Source organism: Diplotaxodon limnothrissa, linkage group LG1, assembly GCF_057381915.1.
Source record: "Diplotaxodon limnothrissa isolate DT_005_m linkage group LG1, D_limnothrissa_male_GT1.1, whole genome shotgun sequence".
Taxonomy (NCBI): domain Eukaryota; kingdom Metazoa; phylum Chordata; class Actinopteri; order Cichliformes; family Cichlidae; genus Diplotaxodon; species Diplotaxodon limnothrissa.
The window spans coordinates 21,453,587-21,476,222 of record NC_140596.1 but is presented as its reverse complement, the minus strand read 5'-3'; the positions used below and the strand labels follow the sequence as shown (position 1 = coordinate 21,476,222).

At 40.7% G+C, this 22,636-nt stretch overlaps 1 protein-coding gene across 1 annotated transcript in view; it reads right to left on the bottom strand.

Annotated features, from left to right (window-relative positions):
• Positions 1-22,636, bottom strand: part of sbf2 (SET binding factor 2) — a 108,928-nt gene that overhangs the window by 53,761 nt on the left and 32,531 nt on the right. The window contains exons 3-9 of the mRNA XM_085378896.1: positions 14,446-14,583; positions 10,786-10,920; positions 10,277-10,387; positions 9,078-9,183; positions 3,183-3,315; positions 1,259-1,367; positions 793-906 (exon numbers count right to left, since the gene is read on the bottom strand). Of these exons, the coding sequence (XP_085235022.1) occupies positions 793-906; positions 1,259-1,367; positions 3,183-3,315; positions 9,078-9,183; positions 10,277-10,387; positions 10,786-10,920; positions 14,446-14,583 (846 nt within the window). The remainder of the gene's footprint in view (positions 1-792; positions 907-1,258; positions 1,368-3,182; positions 3,316-9,077; positions 9,184-10,276; positions 10,388-10,785; positions 10,921-14,445; positions 14,584-22,636) is intronic.

Sequence of the window (22,636 nt, the reverse complement as noted above, 5' to 3'; positions counted from 1 at the left end):
AGGGGGCCCGTCCAGCCACAGGTCATCCCCATTCTGTTCTAAATAATGTGACATCACCAACAACAGTCTATAAAACAACAGGTAAAGTGTTACTAACACTGTAACTACTAGTTTCTATGTTCTTTTAGCCTACTAGCTATGCTAATAAGTCAGGTTCCAGGTCTGACTCCTGGCTCTGACCTTGTCACATCACAGTGGAGACAGGTGGGGCCCACTTAGGGAGGTCATGTGTCTTTTGCTATCCTTGGAAACTGAGGGCACTGCTGTAATGTACAATTTGCCTGCCTTGCTTAAGGCAAGTATTACAGCAGAACAACTCGGTGACCCTAAGGGATAAATTCAGGGAGTCAATCTAGGAGCATGTACCTTGATACCCATCTAACTTGATGAGCTGTCTTCAAGCTGGCCGACATGAGTTGTAGCTCAATCCTTTGCTCAATAACAGTGATGGAAGCTGGCTCAGGTTGTCAGCATTTGTTCTTTGTGCACGTGTATGTTCCACAATTAAATTGCAAAGCAGGGTTTCTAAGGAGAGATTTAAATGTTGCAAGGAGACGACCTTGAAAAGGTCAGGTATGTTTTTTGCTTTGTTTGGCCGGCATTACGGAACTTTCTGAGCACACTTCGTATACAGAACACAACCCAATCTATTACTCTATTATATAATGTTCAAAGAAAAGGAACTTCGGGAATATTTAAAATTTTGGGGTGCTCACTTTAGATGCCATCATCTTTAAATAATGTGGTTTTAGGTGTTTTTGTGTGCATGTGTGAGTTTGCGTTTGGGCTCACCAGGGACAGGGTAGACTGTGTTTGGTGTAACAAAGGTTCAGGTAGCAAGGACAGGTGGATACACTCAGGAATCTTTATTGTTCCTCCATCCAGGTCAGCAATGATAACATCCAACTGATCAAAACACACAAAACACTGACAGGTCAGGTGGTTTTACTGCTGCTGGAGGAAGCGCTGTGTGGTAGACATGTCTGATGAGAGTCAAATGCAACCAGCTAAATATAGAGAAATCTTTTAAAACCCAGTGTGCAAAAACAATCTGAAAAAATAAAAATGTCACTTTCGCTGGTCAGTAGAAAGAAAAAGTCCTTAAAGCAAGACCTGCTTTGAGGATATCAAAATAAGCCTTTAAAGACTTTAAGTTGTCTGTTAATGATTCATTGTTACCTTTTAACAATTTCTAATCTTTAACTTGTGCATGAAGGTAGGACAAATTCCTGGATGTCTGTGACACGTCTACACTCACCAGATCCTGGATTTCGTTCTGAAACATGGAGTGCACGCCGATGATGAAGGGCGTGGGTGAACTCAACACTTCCAGCAGTCGCGAAGGTAGAATGGGGATGTAGGGGTAGCTGTGTGCACGGACACAAGCAAAACGCACACATTTACTCGGAAGAAAGATTAAGAAGAATTATGCAACGATTGGTCAACTATGAGCTTAAAATATACTTCCCCGCAGGGAAGAGGATGTGATTTGATGAAAATGGAGCTCGGATGACTAAACTTATTTCAAGTGATAAGAGAGCAGTAAAGCACGGAGGACATTTATACGTAAATTTTAAATGATCATCATCATCTACAGGAAACTTGTGTCAAAATTGCAATAAACCCCAGATAATTTAAATGTAGAACACTGTGTGTGGACACAGTGTTTCATATCATGTTAATACATAGTGGCTTCTAATTCTACCTGAACAACAGAATTACTCGAGACCACGATTGTGTACCAGTCATCTGAAACGCCCGTTACTTCTGTGCAAGTCCTGTTTTACATTTTCCAGTAACAAAAGGGTTTTTTGAGACGTGTGACTGTGTTTGTGCAAACTTCCAGCAGCTTAGACAGACAAATAAACCGCTGCTGATTTTTGCTGTTCTTGTTGCTGTTGGCAAACTTAGACCAAGCAAACAATGAAGGATACAGGCACACAACGCAAGGAATGGCAGAGTAGCATCATGGTTTTAGTGCTTTGATTGCTCATTTGTTAATAGGAACTAAATACACTCGCAGACACTTTATTAGGTACACCTTGCAAGCAAAGAAAGGGATCCCCTCAATTCTTCATCGCATAGATTCTGCAAGTTGCTGAAAAGATTTCTCCGAGATTTCGCTCCATGTTGACACGACAGCATCACGCAGTTGCTGCAGATTTGCCGGCTGCTCATGCATGCCCACATCTCAAGGTTGCTGTATTGGACTGAGATCTAGTGACAGTTATTCTGCTGGAAACAGTCATCAGAAGATGGGCACAGTGTGGTCATGAATGCTGTTCATGCCAAATTAGTCATCTGAACGTTGCTTCAGTGCTCAATGTGTTGTTCTTTTATAACCGCCGCTCACAGGAGACTTCCTCTTTTTCTATAAACCCTAGAGATGGTTGTGTGGGAGAATCTCAGATCAGTAGTTTCTGAAATACTCGGACCATCCCACAGAGCACCAACAACGATGCCATGTCACTTAAATCACCTTTCATCCCCATTCTGATGCTCAGTTTGAATTTCAACAAGTCTACACACCTAAATACACCTAGCTGTATGCCAGCTGATTGGCTGATTAGATATTTACGCTAACAGTGAGTTAAATAGGTATACTTAATAAAGTGGCAGATGACCATATATCTCATACTTATAAATATTTATATGTATTAGCATCCTACTACACCACATTAGATCAACTTGATGTTGGTACTTTGCTTTCACATAAAGACACGGTGGCACGCCATGGCTGGAAATCATGTGGATGTAGTCGTTAAACTGTTACTAATATTACTACAATGATGGTTCAAGACGTCTTCTGTGAAAAAGGCTTACTGTCTCCTTCCTCCTGACGTCTTCCTTCCTTTTGCATGCTTTGCAAAAGGAAGGAAGATATGTTTCACAAGGGAGAGTGATGAACAAATGTATTGGAGAAAGGTAAGGAGGTTATTAACCACATACATCTGAGTCATTTCAAGCAAACAAACAAAAAAAAAAAAGAGGTTAAAGAAGGTTAAATTGTGTGACTTTAAAAGGTGATCTAATGTGGTGGAGAGAACTGTTTTTACAGAAATGAATGAAAAATTAACAAAGTTAATGATCAGTCAGATCACAAGCCAAGAAAGTCACAACTGCAGTCAATGGAAAGTCACATGAGATTCTGTCTCATCCAGCCATATCAAACACATACTCACCTGTATTTAAGAGGAAACATGAGGGCTTCCAGGGCACGGCATGCCTCTCCAAGCCGCTGGTAGCTGGTGGAGTGGAATAAGACCTTATGTTCTGTCAGAACTGCACAGAATAGGCTAAGAACATTTTGGATTCCTGAAATGACAAAAAACAAACCAAACCCCAACACAGAATGAAATAAATGAGGTATTTGCTGGAATGTGACGTCCACATTTTCCAGATCATTCATCTAAAATTGATTTGTGAAGGCCTTTCAGACTTCAACAACAGATTACAGCAAACAATGTGCACTTGGAAGTTCTCTGATAACCATAAAAGCTTCAAGCCGGATCACTGAAATTCTAAGGAAACAATATTCTGTACGCTCGTTCCTGTTAGGCGGAACAACGTGAAGAATGTTAATATAGAAAGTTCAGAACTTCATCTCATTGAAATTTGCTCCGGCTGTGATGGAAAAGTACAGAATAACTTCAGAGGGCATGAAAGGAGAACGCAAAACACTGACAGCAGTGTAGCCAAGACCACTTAAGGCTTTGTATGCAAGAACAATTATTTTAGCATCAGTTCTACAAGACTACAACACAATGTGGTTCTGCTTTTGCTGAAGTTGTAAAAATTTTATTGCACGCTACCAAAAAAACTTTTTGGGAAGTGCACTTAAAAAAAAGAAGAAGAGTGTTACAGTAATGCAGGCTGACTTGTGCCAGTTCTTCAATTAGTATTACCTCTTTGTTTTATCACCTCCTGTCTAAATGAAGCTACCACAGTCTGTCTTTGTATGTGGGCACTGCACTCTCTGTTTACTATACACACAGAGCAAATGTATGCAGATGGGAACACTGAGCTAAATTTATATATTCAAATAAATGCATAATTGAAAATACAATGTTTTTAAAAATATGAATACTTTGAACTAAACTGAAAGGGCAAATTCACTTTTGTTTATATTTCTTAGCTTGTATTATTATTTTTACTACTGTTGTTATTTAGTGCAGCTGCATTAATTGGAAATAAAATTACAGTGACGCTGTGTAATCTGCACTGTGTCCACTAGCTGTGAAAATAAATCTGCATTCAAATAGGACAGTTTCTACTGAACCATTGAATATAAAGGTAGGTGAAAAGTCATCTCTGAAAAACAAAGGAAATTACACACTCTCATACAGTATAAATAATATTTCAAAAACTGATGCGACAATCAGGAAGAATTCTAAGTTTATAGTTCCTGTTATTGTTTCCTATCAAGCAACTGACAGACCAATTCATCACACATCGGAGTGATAAGGAAAGAGGAACACCGGCAGACATATCCGCGCCGCTGGGGGCGCTGGGTCTGGAGTCTGGCTGCCTGAATGGAGCGCTTCAGTAATAAACAGGAAACGCGCACCTCAAAAAAAACAAAAAAGGAAAAAAATCTTCCTTTTTAAAATGAAAAAGCGTGACTTAAAAAGTCATAACAGGCACCAAATGATGTATTTTTGTCCGTAATTTTTACTGAGATACCGAGGCTTCCAATTCACAGTCACACCTCGTGTTCAGGTGTTTGCTTATCTCATGGAAACAGCGACACGTTTCCGAGCCCTAAATAAAAGAAGTGGCAGCAAAAACAGAACAGACAAAGGCAACAAACAACAACAGTCGGGCTGTTGATGGTCGGATTTATCTCGCTCCCGGCCGGGGGGTGGTGTTGGGGGGGCTGTACTTCCTGTGCAGTGTAACATGTTTAACACACATTCCTCTGTGGTGACTCGATGACCTGTGCGCACAGAGCGATGTCCCGACCTGCCTGTCCCCATGCTAGTAGCTGATCCTTATATGGATGTAAGGACGAGCTAATAAGTGGAAACAAAACGCTTACGTGTAACTCATCAACTGACTTTCCAATCAATGTGCAGGAAAGTCAGGCTTTAAGGTCAGAGGAATCATTAACTCTACTGTCTAACTATGTCTGTAACTTTCAGTTTCCTGCACCTTAATAAAAAAATAATTATTATATAACAACCTGTGACAGCAGCAGGAGAGATTAAAAAAAAAGATTATGATTTCATATTCTTGCCAAGAGTGGAATAAAGAATAGATAATACCGATGCCGTGTCTACATATATAGCTTACAGACACGAGATGGTCAGGACAGTTTAGCCTGAAAAAACCTGCAGACAAAAAAACAAAACATGCAGACTGAAATAATTGAGGTGGTTTCAAAACACCATTGCCTGAAGTACATTTGTTCATTTATCCAACATTAAACTTCTGATAGAGTAAACCTGACTTTATAAGTTAAATTACAGTCATGGTATACTGTAAACATCACAAGATGAAAATATCAAGAATGAGTACATTCAGTATTTGATAAATTCAGCGTCACTGTCATGAAAGTAAAACGATATGATGCTTTTATTGGGCGTTATAGGTGCATGAGTCATTTTAGCCATTGGTAGGTGGTTGCCAGGCAACTTATAATCATGTAGGAGGAGTTCCCAGCCAAACCAACAGACAGTTTTTGTATTACAGTAAGTAACTATAAAAAGTGACAAATTGTGGCTTTGAGGTTTTTCTGGCTAGCTATTTTTCCCTTCTGCTAGCCTCTGTTTAAAGCTATGCTAACAATCTCATTGCTTTAGCCTTTAGCCTAGTTTAGTGTAGATTCCCTGCGCCGTGTCAGAGGTACTTTTCTTCCTGAAAGTCATGATGATACAAATATCATAAATATGACATTTTCTGTAAACACCTGGGTAGGGCTGGGCTATATCATACCGTTCACAGTAATACCGGTGTAATGTTGGGCAACGATAGGAAAATCAAATATCGCGATAGAACGTGGGTAAAACGCGCATGCGCAGTGCCTTTGTTTACATACGCACATGGCGGCGATGCAGAATGAGAAGAGCGAAAGTGGACCGTTAAATGAAACGAATGAACCAGAATTGGTTTGTAAAAATGCTGCAACTTCAGTGGTGTGGAACTGGTTTGGCTTTCATCCGTCAGGTACACAACAAAGCACTATTTTTGGTAGAGCATGTTAGCGGGCCGTCGTTATTACCGTGTTTTTTTTTGGAAAATACGGCACACTTAAAATCAATCCTTTGATTTTTCTGAAAATCGACAGTGCCCCTTATAATCCCGTGTGCCTTATGTATGAATTCTGGTTGTGTTTACTGACCTCGAAATGATTTTATGTGATACACGGCGCTCGAAAATCTGTCAAATGTTTCAGTACGACTTTGCTAAGCTACGAACCCGCAACGCTTGATGGATTGTCGGAGCGTTACGGCTATATTAGGCAGGAGCCTCGCGGAGTGATACGTACTGTGCTTCAACATAATATTACCGTATTGTGTGTGTATAACCTCTTTTTTTGTGGATTTTGTGGATGTTATACATGGTTATGCTGAGGATATGTCGGCCAATTTCCACTGGAAATGCCTTTTGGTTAAACTGTCAGCAAGGAATTTGCATTTGCACTGTTACGTTTTTATGTAACTTTAATGCACTTAAAAAAGCTGCTTGTTTAAGTGAAAATACATTGATGGGTTTTTTTTTTTGGCACTAATAAAGTTGAGAAGTTGTAAATTATTTTGTCTAGTGTCAATTATATCGTCAGTTATCGTTATCACAAATTTTCAAATGTATATCGTGATAAATATTTTTGGTCATATCGCCCTGCTCTGGGTACATTTAGCAGTGTTCAGATATCGGTTTGCATGCAGAAGAGTACCTGTCTATTCATTTTCATTTTCAAAATTATTAACAGAGCGACCGAACTGTAATCATTGCGCTATTCGTACGTGACTCTAAACATTAGAAAGAAACTAAAATGTGCAGTTCATCTTTCCAGCACACATGTACTGTATCCTACTTGCTGCTCTGAACTGCAAATGTACCCTCCTGATTAAAGGAAGCAGGTTTAGGAAAACTGACTGGTCGTGATTCGTTATTATGTCAACATTATTTTGTTTTGTGTATCCAAATTGGCAACAAATGCATGCTCTGACATGACCCTAATTGCATATATCGTGTAAGAACACCTACCCCTCCCAATCCCCTTGCTGCTTCCAAACAAAACGAGGATGGTGTTAATACAGTCAGGATACAGAATCTACTCTGATGTGAAGCACATTCTCCTAATCAAGAGAGACCAAATGAGGGCCAACTTTCCATTACAAATCAGATTTCAGGTGAATTAGATTTAATCACACTCTCGGCTTACATATGCAAAAAGTGAAATAAGCCCCGCTGTTTAGGAATAACCCCAAAATCTGCAAACATAATGCAGAAAGTTCACAGCGTGGCTTTTGCCAATTTGCGGGTTTTTTTGGAGTGCTAAGAAAAACAATAGACACACTCCCTAGGTGGAGGTGGAGGTGGTCAACAAGTACAAGTACCTCGGGCTGTGGGTGGACAATAAACTGGACTGGTCATGCAACACAGAGCACCTGTATAAAAAAGCCCAAAGCCGACTGTACTTCCTCAGGAGGCTGAGGTCTTTTAACATCTGCAGGAAGCTCCTGAGGATGTTTTACCAGTCGGTGGTTGCTGGAGTACTTTTCTATGCTGTGGTGTGCTGGGGGAGCAGCACAGCAAAGAAGGACTCATCCAGGCTGGAGAAACTGATCAGGAAGGCTAGCTCTGTGGTCGGCATGAAGCTGGACACTCTGGTGACAGTGGCAGAGAAAAGGACATTAAAGAAACTGATGGACATTATGAACAATGCTGGGCATCCTCTGCACACGGCCATTAACAACCAGAAGAGTCTGTTCAGTGACAGGTTGCTTCTCCCCAAGACAAGAACTAACAGACTTAAAAACTCCTTTGTCCCACACGCCATCAGACTGTTTAACTCCTCTCTGGAGGGGAGAGGGAGGGGAGACAGGAGGACAAAGGAGGGGGGAACAACTAAGCTGTAGTGCCTCTGCACCTCACTGTACAATACCTTGTGCAATACTTTTTGTAAATAGTCAACAGTGCAATAGACTCAATACTTGAAATGTGCAATTCACTTGTATTTTTATTTTTTATTCCTATTTATTCTATTTATCCCCTTTGTATATTTTATTTATATTTGTCTCTGTATTTATATGTGTGTGTGTGTGTGTGTGTGTGTGTGTGTGTGTGTGTGTGTGTGTATATATATATATATATATATATATAACAATTCTGTAACTGTAACTTCGGTCGTTGCTGTGCTTTTTGGAAGTCGAATTTCCCAGAGGAACCCACCCGAGGGATTAATAAAGTTCTATCTTATCTTATCTAAATACGTCTGGACTCCCTCATGATTGAGTCATTGCGTATCAGGCACGTCGGTTCTTTACCAGAGCACGTATCGCCTGTTCAAATCATTTAAGTCTGGACCATTAACATATTGTGCAAACACTGCAATCCGAAACCACAAAACCTAATCAAATCTTCATTATTGGCTCCTTCTACCCAGACAAAATTACAGAAACATTGATGGGACACAGAGAAAAACGCACAGCCGTGCTTGAGACGCATTTCATGTAGAACTAATCCGAGCTCTTAATGGCTCACCGCAAAAGTCCTACAGTAGTGGAGTTTGCCACTAGGTGATTAGCAAAGTTACACAGAGCATTTAAAAATCTGATAAGAATAAATGTGAAATATGTCAAGCATAAAGGCATTTTACTAAATAAGCTGAGACATTGAATGCTTTAAAACTTATGTTTTTAAATGTGACTGCTGTCAGATTATAATAGCTACTAGAAATACTTACATGGTGATTGAGTCTACAGTACATGATAAACTGCAGCAGGGTAATGTTAATAAATACATGACAAGACATTTAGTCATTTCATTTCAGATACAACAATGAAGTCATAAATAAGTCATGTTGTGACTCATGATTGCTGGTTAGTAGTTATCACAGTTCCTTGACCCACCCAACTGCTGGAAGAGTAGAGCAATACTCTTGGATGTAACGGGCAGCGTGTCGTTCAGGGGTGTCTGGATGAGCTGACGGTCTCCTGCTCCCAGGCTAAATAGCTTCTGTAAACAGAAAAAAAAGGGCGTGACAGTCAGACAACAGCAATAGAACATTTTAACGACCATCACGTCTACAGGGTTGAGAAGTCCAACGACTGACAGTCACAGGACTGTTCTGAGCCCGTGGGGCATGAAAAAGATGCATTCTATTCAATGCAAACACTGTGCAGACCATCTGAATAAGTCTTTTTCACACTAATCAAAAACATAACTGATATGGTGCACAGCTGCATCAATATAAAAATGATTCATGCACTGCAAAGATTCAAAAACATATTTCCAAAGTGTGTACGTGTTGTTCAGATCAACACAGACTCTAATCAGTCACCTAAAAGCTGTGCTGTAATTATTCTCACAAATACATCCTGATTCACACCGTGTGCAGGTATCCTCTGATATAATCTCACAGTATCATATAAAGGTCTCATGGGGTCCTCATTCACACAATTCCTGGCATACCTGTATATTCAACTGTGTTTTGTTTTGACAAATGAGTCTGCTTGGGTCTGGCAGACTTGAGGACATGAGATTTTTTGTGGCGTCTTGCTAGAGAACAGAAGGGGCCAAATTCTTCCTTCTAACAGCACATTATCCATCATTTAAAACAAAATCAGATGAGAAAGCGAATGTGGCAGAATGAGCGGGCTGCGTTTTTGTTCCGGGTGTTAAATAAATTATCTTATGCCTAGCTTACCGGAGCATTATCTTCTGACATTTGGCCACCAAAATACATTATGACATCAAGAGGGATCCTAATGCAGCGACAGTGCAGTACAGTCCTCAAAAATGCTACAGATAAAGTTCAAGAGATTTTCTTTCTTGCTCCACTCTAAGAGTTTATTTCATGGCAGAATGAGCAGACTAGAACTTCGCCTGAACCCTGAACATGATGGTGGTGACTGGCTGCAAAGCAAACATCAGTCTGCATCACTGAACCTCAGTCATCCACTTACAATCTGGCTGAAAGCAGAGCAGGGTTGACATCAACAACCAACTAGCACAAAGTCCTGGACCTGTGCCCCCCTCCTTGAAAAACCACCCAACAGCAGAGCTAGACAGTGATATGTGGACATGTTCTCTCTTAGGTCAGACTTACCTGAGATCCACCAGCAACAGGAACCAAGAACGTAAAAAGGTTGGCCACCAATCCCTCCAAAGGGAAACTCAGGCTATCGATGTAGACCGTGTAGATCAGCCCTAAGCACCCCTGTAAGAACAACACGTGGAAGACAACTAAGACATGGAGAAAAAGGAAAGAAGCAACCATCAATGTGCTTAATAAGTGTCTGCATTTTCTCTTTTTGGGCCAAGAGCAAAGGATCCTCAGTAGGTAAGGTCTGCTAGTAAGGTTATTACCATGGATGGTATGACTGGCCTTACGCCAGCACAAACTGACCTTAATGAAAGGCTCAAAGTTTCTTATACACCTGAGACTCCTGTACTTTCTGAAGTGCATGCCTACATTACACCCATTTTACAGACAGAACAAAGCAGATTAGTATCTGCAAGACGAAAATCAGATTTGACAAAAATTCTGAGAATTCTTCTGAACGGTCAGAAAAAACATTTTTTAAATCAAGATTTAATCGTGCGGTGTCTTATTACCCGGAATATTTCGGGATAATCCAGCCTGGACACGAGAATGAGACTTTTTGGTGCAAACACTTGAGCTGGCTGGATCAGGCCATCCTCTTCTGCCTCCTCATCTTCATCGCCATCAGCTTCAATGTTCTTTGATCCCTGAAACATAAAAAGAGCAGTCGTTACTTTATAAGAAGAAGCACCTTGAGGAGACTGTTGTGATTTGGCACTGTATAAATAAAATGGCCTTTAACTGAATTGAATGCAGCCAAAAGAAATGTTAAAAATCCTCCTTTGTCTACAGTGAGCAGAAAAAAAAACATTCATGAAAGGCTGGACAATTAATTATCCTCTTTCACAATGTTGCATTTTAGTACAGCCAGCAGAGCCACTCTGTTAATTTCTTCAATTACGATGATGCTAATAAAAGATTTCTCCAAAGGGACCAAGATTAAACGAGATTTGCTTACAGAAGAGTCAAAAATGACTTTAGGAAGTTCATCCTCCTTCTCTCCTAGGATCACATCATAATACAGCAAATGCAAAACATCAGTGACAAAAATACCAAACAAGTTAACAACTGCACAGCGCTTAGTATCTGTTGTGTAAGATAGAAAATTTACAGTTTCGATCTGGTCTCTATTGAGATCCACGAGCTGCATTACGACACTGATACGCCAATCTCTCGGCGCTCATTCCAAATAAAGCCTTTATCACAGTCTAGTATATTTCTCCAGGCAGTCAAAACATGCCGCAAGAGCTTAGGTATCTCCAGCACCAAGGAGTGCAGGATCAAAATATCTGTTCTATCCATCTGAGAATTTGGGGGGGGGGGGGAAGAGATTTGGTTCAATTATTTAACAAAATACATTCCTGCGCCGCCTGTCTGGACGCTCTCTGAAATCTAGCTGAGCAGATAAGGACGTCAACTCAGACAGTTAAGACTGTTAAAACACCCTCACGTTTCAAGAAGATCTTCAGCGCTCTGAAGTGAACGCTGGAATGTTTGAGGTACCCCGATGGTCTCGATGAGACCAAATATAGCCTGACCTAATGATTAATATGAGCGAGACAGATAAAAGATAAGGCCGTGTGGTGGATAATAAACGTTTATAGGGTCAGTCTTTATGCTACAGCATGTAATCTACACCAAGCAGACACGCATCTCGGTCAAGTGTCTCTCTATCAGACACAAACATCTCAGTTAGTTTAATCTGTTTGAGTGAAGCGTATCAGTTAAACTGTAAGACAAACTGTATTGTTTTCATGCTTTTTTTAAAAGCCTAAAGATAGCTTCAAAATTAATTAGATTAACTTCTCACTTTATAAACTAATACATTATGTGCCAACATCAAAATCAGTGCAACGCTCTGCTTGGAAGCCCTGATTCTTTCCAAGAAGCACGGCACTTGGGCATACATGAGATATCTAAATATTATTGTAAAACAAGCATGCCCCCCCCACCTTGGGGAAAAAAGGCACTCCGTGACTCCCCTTCAGGACAATGTGGCTGACAACATTACAAAATCTGCTTCAGAATCACTCCACCACCTGCACCATAGCAAAGAGTTCAAGGCCTTGACCCATTTTAACTGGAAAAAAAGCTAAAACAACCCGATACTCAAGGCCCCCAAAATGATCTGCTGCCAGTGTCCCCGTGCCAGACACCCCCAGAGGTCCAATGTCCATAACTCAATGGATTGAAGCTTTCCACGTGGCATCAGGGACTCTTGCACATGTATTACTGATTAAAATACATATAAAAACAACAAAAAAAACCAAACAGAAATGAGGTTTCTCAACAGTTTGTATTGACTTTATTTTACACACAACCACCTGCTTCAGGTGTGGGGTTTTTGACTGAGTGAAAACATTAAGAGTCCCACTTTTCCAACCTGGCAACAAAGTTTACATGTTGAGATACACCGGCTCTGTGATTGTACATACGTTTACACTCCTCTACTGCCACAAAAAAAAGTGTTCAAAAATGTGTTTTTTGAGCATAGTACGAGTTCTCCCTGTAGTCTCGATCATGTCTGGTAAATATGTGGAGCATTATCAAAATTGCATGAAATAGAATTTCCAGAGGTCATCCTCGTGTTAAAGTGAAATCCTGTCGCTAAAGTCCTCCTACTCTTCACAATGAGGGTGATCCACTTATCTGTAAACCCTAACATGCTTTTCACAGACTTCACCAACAAGAGGCGAGCAAAGTGGAAAAATGCACTCAGTTATGCAAACTGAGGCATGCTTTAATACAAATGTAATTATAATGTGATTCACACAACAAGTTCAAATGCTAATGAGAAAAGGATGCACTACAACAGAGCTGAATTCAGGCATTCCACCAAAGTGACTCGTTGCTATTTTGAAGTTGACACATTTCTCTTACGGGGCTCGATTTCAAATTTCCCTCAAAGATGTTAAAGTGATATAACTGGAATGTGATTGATGACTGCCTTCCACATGCGAAAGGATGTGAGGTCACAGTGGGCAGAGTGACAAAGAGTCATTTAAGGCCTCCAACAAAGGCCAACACAGTGAAACAATTATCTTGGTATTGTGTGGGCCTCTGGCAGGGAGAGAAGTTAACAAGATCACTGGTAAGTATGAAAATGATCCCAATGAAACTAATCTGTAGTAATCAATAATTTATGGGGGTTTTGGACATTGGTGCCGTGACCACTAATCTGCAATCAAACGCAGTCTTGTATGCATGAGTAAATCACATGCCGAAGGGGAGCAGAGGCTATCCTGTCTTTCCTCGGCCAAGTCACAATTTATTAGGCTGGATGCAAACAGGCTGTTTTATAATAACGCCCGACATTCTGGAAGACATCAACCACGCGACAAGCATTCCTGAGAACTAAAGAAGAGTGCCAAAGACGGCAATAAAACAAAAACAAAAAGCAAATCAATAAGCCTAAAATGAAAACAGAAAGTCACATTGCCCAAGCTTCATATCCCTAAGGGTGTCTAATGGTTATGAAAAGCACACAAGAATGACAGTGACCTCGTTTTGGGGAGGAGGAAGAAACCGACTTCAACATTTTGATATCAGGGGCTTACAAGGTGATGATGTCATGCACTGCTTTCTACTAAAGAGGACAGGTGACTGTAGATTTGTATTATTACTGTGGCTCACATGGCAGCTCAAGGGGTTACAGGTGATGCACCGATCTGACATTTTGATCAAATATCAATGCGATCACTGATGATCAGATCATGTTGGTTACAGCCAACACATCATTAACACTGCACTGATTGCTAACAGGGGAGTTAATGTAGCATTTAAGAAGCTAAAAACTAGGAAAAAGCAAAGATAGAGCAGCTGGAAGGTATTTCACTTCCAGCTGTTCGCAAAAGTTTTTAAGATAAAACATAAAACGATCGAGTGAGTTACAAGGCTGAAAAACTCCAACAGCACGTTATGATTTCTCTCTTTTACTCAGTGGCACATAATGCTTGTTTGAAGGCTTCTGCTGCAATTCTAGTAAAATTGAATACTGTCGCCAACGGGTTCTTGTCCACTCCACTTTACACATGACATGCTTGTGTGGATCTGTAAACGGTGGTGGGTTCAGACTGAGCAGGGAATAAAGGAGAAACTCTCTAAGCTGAAATGAGACTGCAGATGAGTTCATGTAGTTCACGTTTTGGTCAAAGGTAGAGACTGTGGAGTACCTGCAGGTTGACCTCGGCCTCGTAGAAAGTGAGGCAGGAGCAGTAGTGTCGGTCTGAATCGATATCTGTCAGCACAACGGTGAAGAAAGTGGGTGCTTTCCGATCTCTGGACAGCCTCCAGCCTCCAGGCTGGCAGAACTGAAAAGACAAAAAACAGTAAAATGACGTCACATAGGAATCCACAGAATCACATCTCACTTACAGTAACATTTGGTTACTTTTGATTTTTTTTTAAATAAATTCAGTGGTTATGACACCCACTGAGACTTTTTGCTGGTAAACCAATCAAACCTACAAATTACTGTGAAATACTGCAGCAGGTCCTAGCTGAATCCCAACGCCCCCATAAAGAGCAAAGACAGGATGTCCTGCTCTGGGGTTGCAATTTCATCTCCTATGCATGCCACAGAGCAGGAAGTGGCATGTTCAGAATTTATTTTCTTTAAAAATCGTCAGCGATGGTGCCCGTTCTAATTGAAGGTCTGAGCATGAGAGGAAATGTCGCACACAAGACTTACAGGGACAAAAAACTCCAAAACAAAAAACAGGAATTAAGCAACTTTATACATTAAATCAAAGCTAAAACTGAGAATAACAACAAATATTTATTTATCCTACTGTCCCAATTTCTTATTCAGATTTTTAAATGACGAATCATCATTTAAGAAAACAACACATCTGAAAGGCGGACCTCTCTGTTACACCGTTTTATTGATTCAGACTGTCCAGGGTATAAGTTCGGACAGAGGTTTAGATATTCCATGAGAGAGTCCTGTTCTCCCAAAATCTTCCAGGAAGGACTTATTATTTAGACTTCCAAACATTCCTGTTTACTGACGATTTAAGTATCACACAAATCAATAATTTTCTATGCGTGACAAAACTGAGCCATTTTTAGAAAACTGTGGGCACAGAGAGAGACCATTACAATAATAAGAAGCATCTTAAACAGGTTTTAGGTCCCAGAGCAACAACAGCGTGAGTCATCTCCAATCCTGACACAAAACATCTGCAAAGTGTGGAAAAAAAACAAGCTTCTCCCGATACATTGTCTGGTTAGACAAAACCGGTTTATCAATCTATTGACTTTATAGTTAGAGACATAAATTGCTGTTGATGTTGCCTTCACATAAACACTTGCAATTCTTCAAGCTCAAAATAAACCTGCCCACTGTTTGGAGAAATAGATGAATTATTTGTTCTTATAGATAAACTTTGAATAGTTTATCTTCCAAAAAAAAAGAAAAAGGAATAAATAAGCCACGTGGCACACGAGAGCACAGAGGGCCAAAGTATAAGTGGCAGGCAGGCATTTGGTCAGAGAGTTGAGTGTTTGTGTCTGATCCTTCTCTTGTTTTTGCAGGAGGCCCAACTGGCTCTGGTTTTGAAAATGGTGTTTAGACTGCTCCTCAGGGGTTACGCAGGGGATCACCGGACACATGGAGGAAGAGAGGAGACCGGGTTAAGGAGGGGCAGCTAAGGGCAAAAACAGATGAACAGATGGGTAGATAGCTGGCTCTGTACACGAGGTAGTGTCTCTTGGGCAGCAAATGATAAGAGGTCAACTAAAAAAAAAAAAAAAAGGAGAAAAGGGAATTAAAGGGGAGGGCTGGAAAACAGAGATTAAGAGAGGAAGGGAGGAAAGAGAGAGATGGGAGGGGGACAAGGGGCCTGTTCAACCTGGAGGTTCAGACCAGGATGCCATCTTCTAGCAGATACAATAGCCCACAGGAAATCTGTTAAACCTGCATTGTGGGGAGGTGTGTGTGTGTGTGTGTGTGTGTGTGTGTGTGTGCGCATGCATGAATGCTCGGGCCAGACAGGATCCAAGGACAAGTGCGGATAACTGTGCTCCTGTCCTAAAGTATTCCAACTATGCCATTCATTGTTGTCAAAAAAGAGACAAACACATTTGGGACCACATAGCTCAGAAGATCACAGGAGATAATAACATCCTGTGTGTGTCTGTGTGTGTGTTGTATTTCTCCATGTGTGTTTCCGTAGTGGTGAACATATGTGCGAGATGGGGACTATGACACGGTGACATGCAGGCAGCAGATGAAAAGATGATGGTGAAATGATGAATTGCCTTCCATAATGTTAAATAAGTGTTTAAGTCAGGGGTTTCTCTCCTGTAGGTCTGCAGAGACACTTCAGGGCTGGCACAGGTTCAAAGACACTTGACTGAGTTTGGTGTTTAGTAAACTTCATGGTATTCAGGGACCAATGCTTCCAGACAGACATCCATTTACATGCAACTTATCACTGTCTACATAAAACATGACTACGTATCTTTGATGTAGCTGGATCCGATTCAGACTCTACAAAGAAAGTGATTCCACGTATCCTACGCAGCTGCATTTTTATAAAAACGTGTCTCATTTCCGAGGTTTTAAACACTCAATGCTTATGACGCTACAAGTTTCAGGCCTGTGCAACAACTGAGTTTGGATCCTACACTAAGGTGTTCACATATGGTGAATGTTTGCTTGATTAAAACTATTTCAAGTAAGATGAGTATACTGATGGTCTCTCTCTGCAACCTACTAGAAAGGAAGGGCATCTCTGAAGGTCTGCAGTGCTTTTTACAAATGTTGTCATTTTAAATCAACTGCATGTAAACATCAATCCGAAGAAATCCTCTGTGATTTGTAATTAAGTGTGGATATACCGATAGTAACACTTTTCTTAAGTTATTCCTCTTTAAAAAGGAATTGAATAAAATGTGGCTTAAGCGCAGACTTTGTTTTAATTTAGTGGCCTAACAAAAATATTGCATTTTTAAGACTAAATGATACCAGAATTAAACTTTGTAGACACAGCGTTGTGGTTAGGGTATACCTGCCACCAATGGGACCAGGTCAGTAGAGTTTATTACTGAACTGACTGCTAACTGACAGACTGACAAAAGTAGCAGTGTAAACTTCAATGTAGAGCAATCGTTTCAGGTCAGACTCAAGAAGTCTAATATCTGTAGAATGGATGTGGTATTACAGACTGGTTTAGAGGCCTGGCGCTAAGCATGTTCACCACTGCATCCTGGTTTGGAACCTGATGTGATGAGCGAGGGGTCGACTGAGAAACTGTGGTACACTCAAGCTTCATATGGCAGCAGCTCTTCAATCACAAGGCATGGCAGCCTTAAACCAGACCATGCTTTGTCATGCTTTGACTCTGATGGGGACCATGACTTACAAAGTTTGTGTCAGTGAGATGTGAAACTAACAACCGAGACAATAATCTTGTAAGATAAATGTTTACTGAGGTCACAGATCAGGTAGGATGGGGGGCTTCTATGCTTCTATGCTACATTCTTCAAACAGAAACAGTAACTGCTATATAGGACAGATAGATTCCAGAGACCAAGCAGAAGGTAACAAAAGGTGAAAGCACTGACTGACAGGATCAGACATAGGCTACACACTGACCTATAGCATGACACGGGAATCAATTACAGAGCAACACGTGCTAACAGTTTAGCCTTTATACAGCTAAGAGAAAGGACATCTCCTGGTCCAAAATTAGATCTCAGTCAAATGACAAAGGATCTCTGGGACACACTTGCTCTGCTGATGTCAGAGGCGAGCTGAATGCAGCCCTCCAGCTAAACCTACCACGTCGCATCATGTGCTACAGCCCAGCATGACTGACTCCCAACCCCACAATTCACCACCCCATCAGTGATATTAGATATGCAGTCTGACCTGGTAAGCATCGTCACAGCACCAATCAAAAGAAAGAGAGAGAGAAAAAAAAGAAGGAACACAGCTGCATTGCCTGAACAAGACACGGCAACATTCTTCTATTATGACAAGTGATTAAAGCTTGCTTAGGCTGGTGCGGCCAGCTTAAACAGGGGCAGCCGCCATCACTAACGATGACTAAGGAAAAAGAGTCAGAGACAACGATATCAGCTTTGTTTTCCACCAGTATGACACAATTGAAACATGACTGGAAAGCGGGGTTTAAGTGTTTTCATTATGACCACAACATTTCAGAGTCCTGTACTAGGAAAAATACAAACAGACTCTGAAGGGTCATAAAACCTTGAAAGAGTTCCCGTCACCACCAATGAACTCTGTCCCGCAAATCCTCCACGAGAGAATTATTTCATACTCTGGTTAGGTTACTACATCCAAAAGTTCTCGCATGTTTTCGCTCCGCAGCAATAAAATGTGTATAGACCGAGCTGTCTCCTCTAATCTGATCGTCAACAAGAATGACCCAAAGTGGATGAGAGAAAAAGGAAAATATTTTCCTCTACAATCCTCTAATCACATAGGCGACTTTTTGTGTATGAGACAGAGGGAGAGACCTGGAAAATGCAGGAATATGGGCAGTTTTTAAAATGACAACACATACAAAACACAGAAGCTGAGTTCACACACACTAACATTTGCATTCCTAAAAATAACTGTTCTCACATCCTAAAGCGGGTGTTACTGAAAGGAAACACACAAAAAAAACAACAACTTCAACTTTTAAAGAATTCCAAGACAATGCTGCCAGAAAAATCTAGCAGCAGATGTGCCCTACACCACGTGCTTCCATCATCCTTTTCCCTCTACCTTGCTCTTTCCCCATTCTTATGGAAGCATGCCAGGAAGACAACACAATGACGGAAAGTGAAGTGCAAGGTGTCAGGGGCTGGCCGGGGGGTGAGAAGGTCAGCGGCGTGCAGCCTAGCCAGGATTCCATCTTTATCAGGTCTGCAGGATGAGCAACGGACAAAACAACCAGAGATGGCCGCGAGCGAACAAACATGCTTACGTCCACCCCCCACACACCTCATCTCCTTCACTCAAGGACACCAAGATGATGACAGGAAATGAAACGGTCAACAAAAAACAAACAAACAAAAGAAAAAAAAAAAAAACCTCCCACACCATAACTCCCAAACACTTCTCCATGGTTACAGTGACTTAATTCACTTTACTGCAGCACAGATGCATCACAAAAGCCTCTGAGGTGACATCTGATCTCCTCAGCTCTGCTAGTTTGAAAGTCTGGTTTACTTTACCTGTTATGTAATACAGGAGACATATGGTTCATTTTAAAGATAGATTATTTTTAGACAACCATGATAGAGCACAGCATGTAAAAAAAAAAGAAAAAAATGTCAAGTCAGGCAGTGAAGTAAGAGTCATCTAGCAAATATGGCAAACACTAATGCAGTAATGTACACAGAATTCCGTGCTTCATAAATGCCACATGTGTAATAGGAAATGTAACACTGGAAAAGGACCCCGCTACAACATGTATTTCAAGCAAAAACGTAAAGAGTTTTGTTTTTTTTTTTTTAAATTGCCACGCACAGTCCCACCACAAGCTTGCAAAGGACAGCTTTGCTTGAGGGCAAATACTTTACTTCAAAAACACTGCATAAATGAAAACCAGGCAGCTCACCACAAGCGGCTTGAAAATAGAAATGCAGAGACGGGAAAAAAACTAAACATCCCATTGGAGAATTAAACATTCCTATTTATAAATCAACCCACTGTCAGTTCATCCTGTACCCAAACCTTACTACTTCAGCTTCACCTTGAGTTAATATGGGATGTTCACTGTTTGGCATGTGGGATCCCAAAGTTTAGATTGACTCTCCGGTGCCAATTCAGTCAAAAGTAGGTTAATAGACTCTGTATCTTCCAAGAATGAATAGGTTGAATCATAGTTCAGTCAGGAATCTGCCATAAAAATGTACTCAAGAGTAGAAAAATTCCCTGTCGGAATCCAAGAAAAGTCCATGGACTTTCCCCATACTGTTTAATAGTAGTATCAAGCGGGAAAAATGATATTAAAACCACCTGAGTAGTATGAAAACAATCATAATCAAATAAATTCTCCCATTGTGATGATGGAATATGTCAAAATGGACAAAAAGAGCAGTAAAAATCAACCGTGTAAAGTCCTGGCACTTTGTATACAAAACGAAAAAGAAACAACCAGACTCGATAAGTCATGTATGAACATGTTAATCACTTGTCAGCATACTGAACTTCTTAAACAAGATTAAACTGATGTCAAAGTCTTCTAAACACTACAGGATTTCACAATTCAAACGAGGTGTCTTGCATTAAACAAAAATTACAGCTTGGGATTTCACAAAGTAAATAAATGAGAAGTGACCTATTGGTAGATGAGTACAGCACATATTATGCTGCACTCGAGAAAGCGGACTATGACTTTCAACACGTAAAACGCAAAAACTCGAGTTGGTTTCCAGAGAAATGTACGAAAGTTACAGACAGTTCTTGATATTGCCCGACTTTAACGTAACGTAATGAAAGCCGGGTGAAAAACAGACACCAGCAGACCGAAACAACCTGTCAGGTTCCTACATTTGTGACAGCCGTGGGGAAAAATACAAGCATGGGTACCCGGCTTGGGTACTCATCCTTGTATTAAAGAACGTGGCAATGAAAAGGCGAAGCTTTTAGCAGAACTGGCTGTTCCTTTCAATATTTACAGAGATATGCTTGACATATAGTAAATATTTGTGGAACAAAGGATTAGGCTTCATTATGATTCAGCGTGCAGCGAGCCACAATTTGCTCCAAATAACTGTCATACTTATTACATAAGATCATCTTCTACCTAAATCATCCTCTTTAAAGACAGTGACACGCTTATAAATACGGCTTTATTGTACGTTTTGAAATCTGCTTGTGTCTCTCACAACAGATAGCAGGACTCTGATTATATTTACTCTACCAAAGAACCCCGATACCTCCCCGGGATCTGGTTCACACTCACATCTGGCATTCAAATCTAGACTGCCTGCAGATGTGCATCTGACCTTGGAGCACTTCATCCTCACAACTGAGACAGTCCAGGATCTATCCTAATTTTGCAGCACTGCCTATAAAAATCATCCTGAACACCTCCCGTGTCCACAGGTCAGATGTGCGGTGGGTTAGCTTTGTCTACCACAGCATCCTTTATGACAGGAACACCAAGGGGACTAAAATTAGAAAGTGGGAAACAAAAGCTAAAAATTAGGGGGTGGATGATTTCAAGGATTTTGCTGTCAGTGTGACTGCAAACACTATGCAAATCAAGGTAAAAATTTAGTTTGATGTCCCATTAAGGCATTAAATAAATCACCACTAATAAAAAATATTAATTGTAATCATTGTCTCTATGTGCATAATGAGCATGTGGGACACGTGAGCCTGTATATGCATATAAAAACAGATGGACTGAATAATTGTAATGGGCCTTATTTTTAAGGTTTTAAAGCACCAAATTACTACAGGCCCTTTTTTTTAACCCAGGAGTAGGTAAACATGGTTGTTACGGTTATCTGTAAAAAGTAAACACGACACATCAAAACACATTTCTGAGCACATGGAGCGATGCATGAAAGAGCAGGGTAAACAGCTTTATCCTGATGTTGTCGATCAGTACAATGGCCGTCCAGCTCAGAAAGATAATAGCTTTGTAACAGGTGCTTCCTCCACTGCCTTGTAGGGGCCCTGGCTCAATATCAGTACTCACCATAGGTTCTGCTCTCACTTCTGCTGTCCTCCAACCACAACATGTTTTGTTCCTCTCCTAACTATACACTAATGCAGTGCGTGGAGTAAATGCAAAACCTTAAAAAAAGAAATAAACTTGCTACAGAAGGTCTGGTGTTGTTCTCAAAAAACAACAAGAGATGATATCTGTGACGTACTTCAGACGTGGTGACCAACATCTCCTTTTCTACCCAAGCAACCGGCAACCTCTGTCGCTGAATCGTGAAAGCAGGGTTGTAGGGTTGCCAAAACATGCAGCGTTCATATCCTGTATGAGGTTTTATGGATAGTGATGATACTATTCAGTCAAGTGGGCTGTGGGTTAATGGTAATATTTATCCTCCTTTATACCAGAACAAAATCAGCTGGTAACCGTTCGTTTGAATGTGGCGAATACATCCGCAAGTTTGGTTTTATAGTGAAGATGCTGTATAAACTGTGGGTGTGACCATTCAACCATGCTCCCTACAGGACATGCAGCTCTTAAACCCACAGAGACTACCAGAGTTTATCAACCACCCAGCAGAGCTATGCAAAGAGCCCTAAAGTCTTCCTAGGCTACAAGAAAAAAAAAAAAAAAGAATTCATTAGTGCAACATATTATTCTGTGACTGGAATTAATCGTTTCCCCTTAGTTTCAGTATTTTTTCACCTGAAATTTCAAATATGTT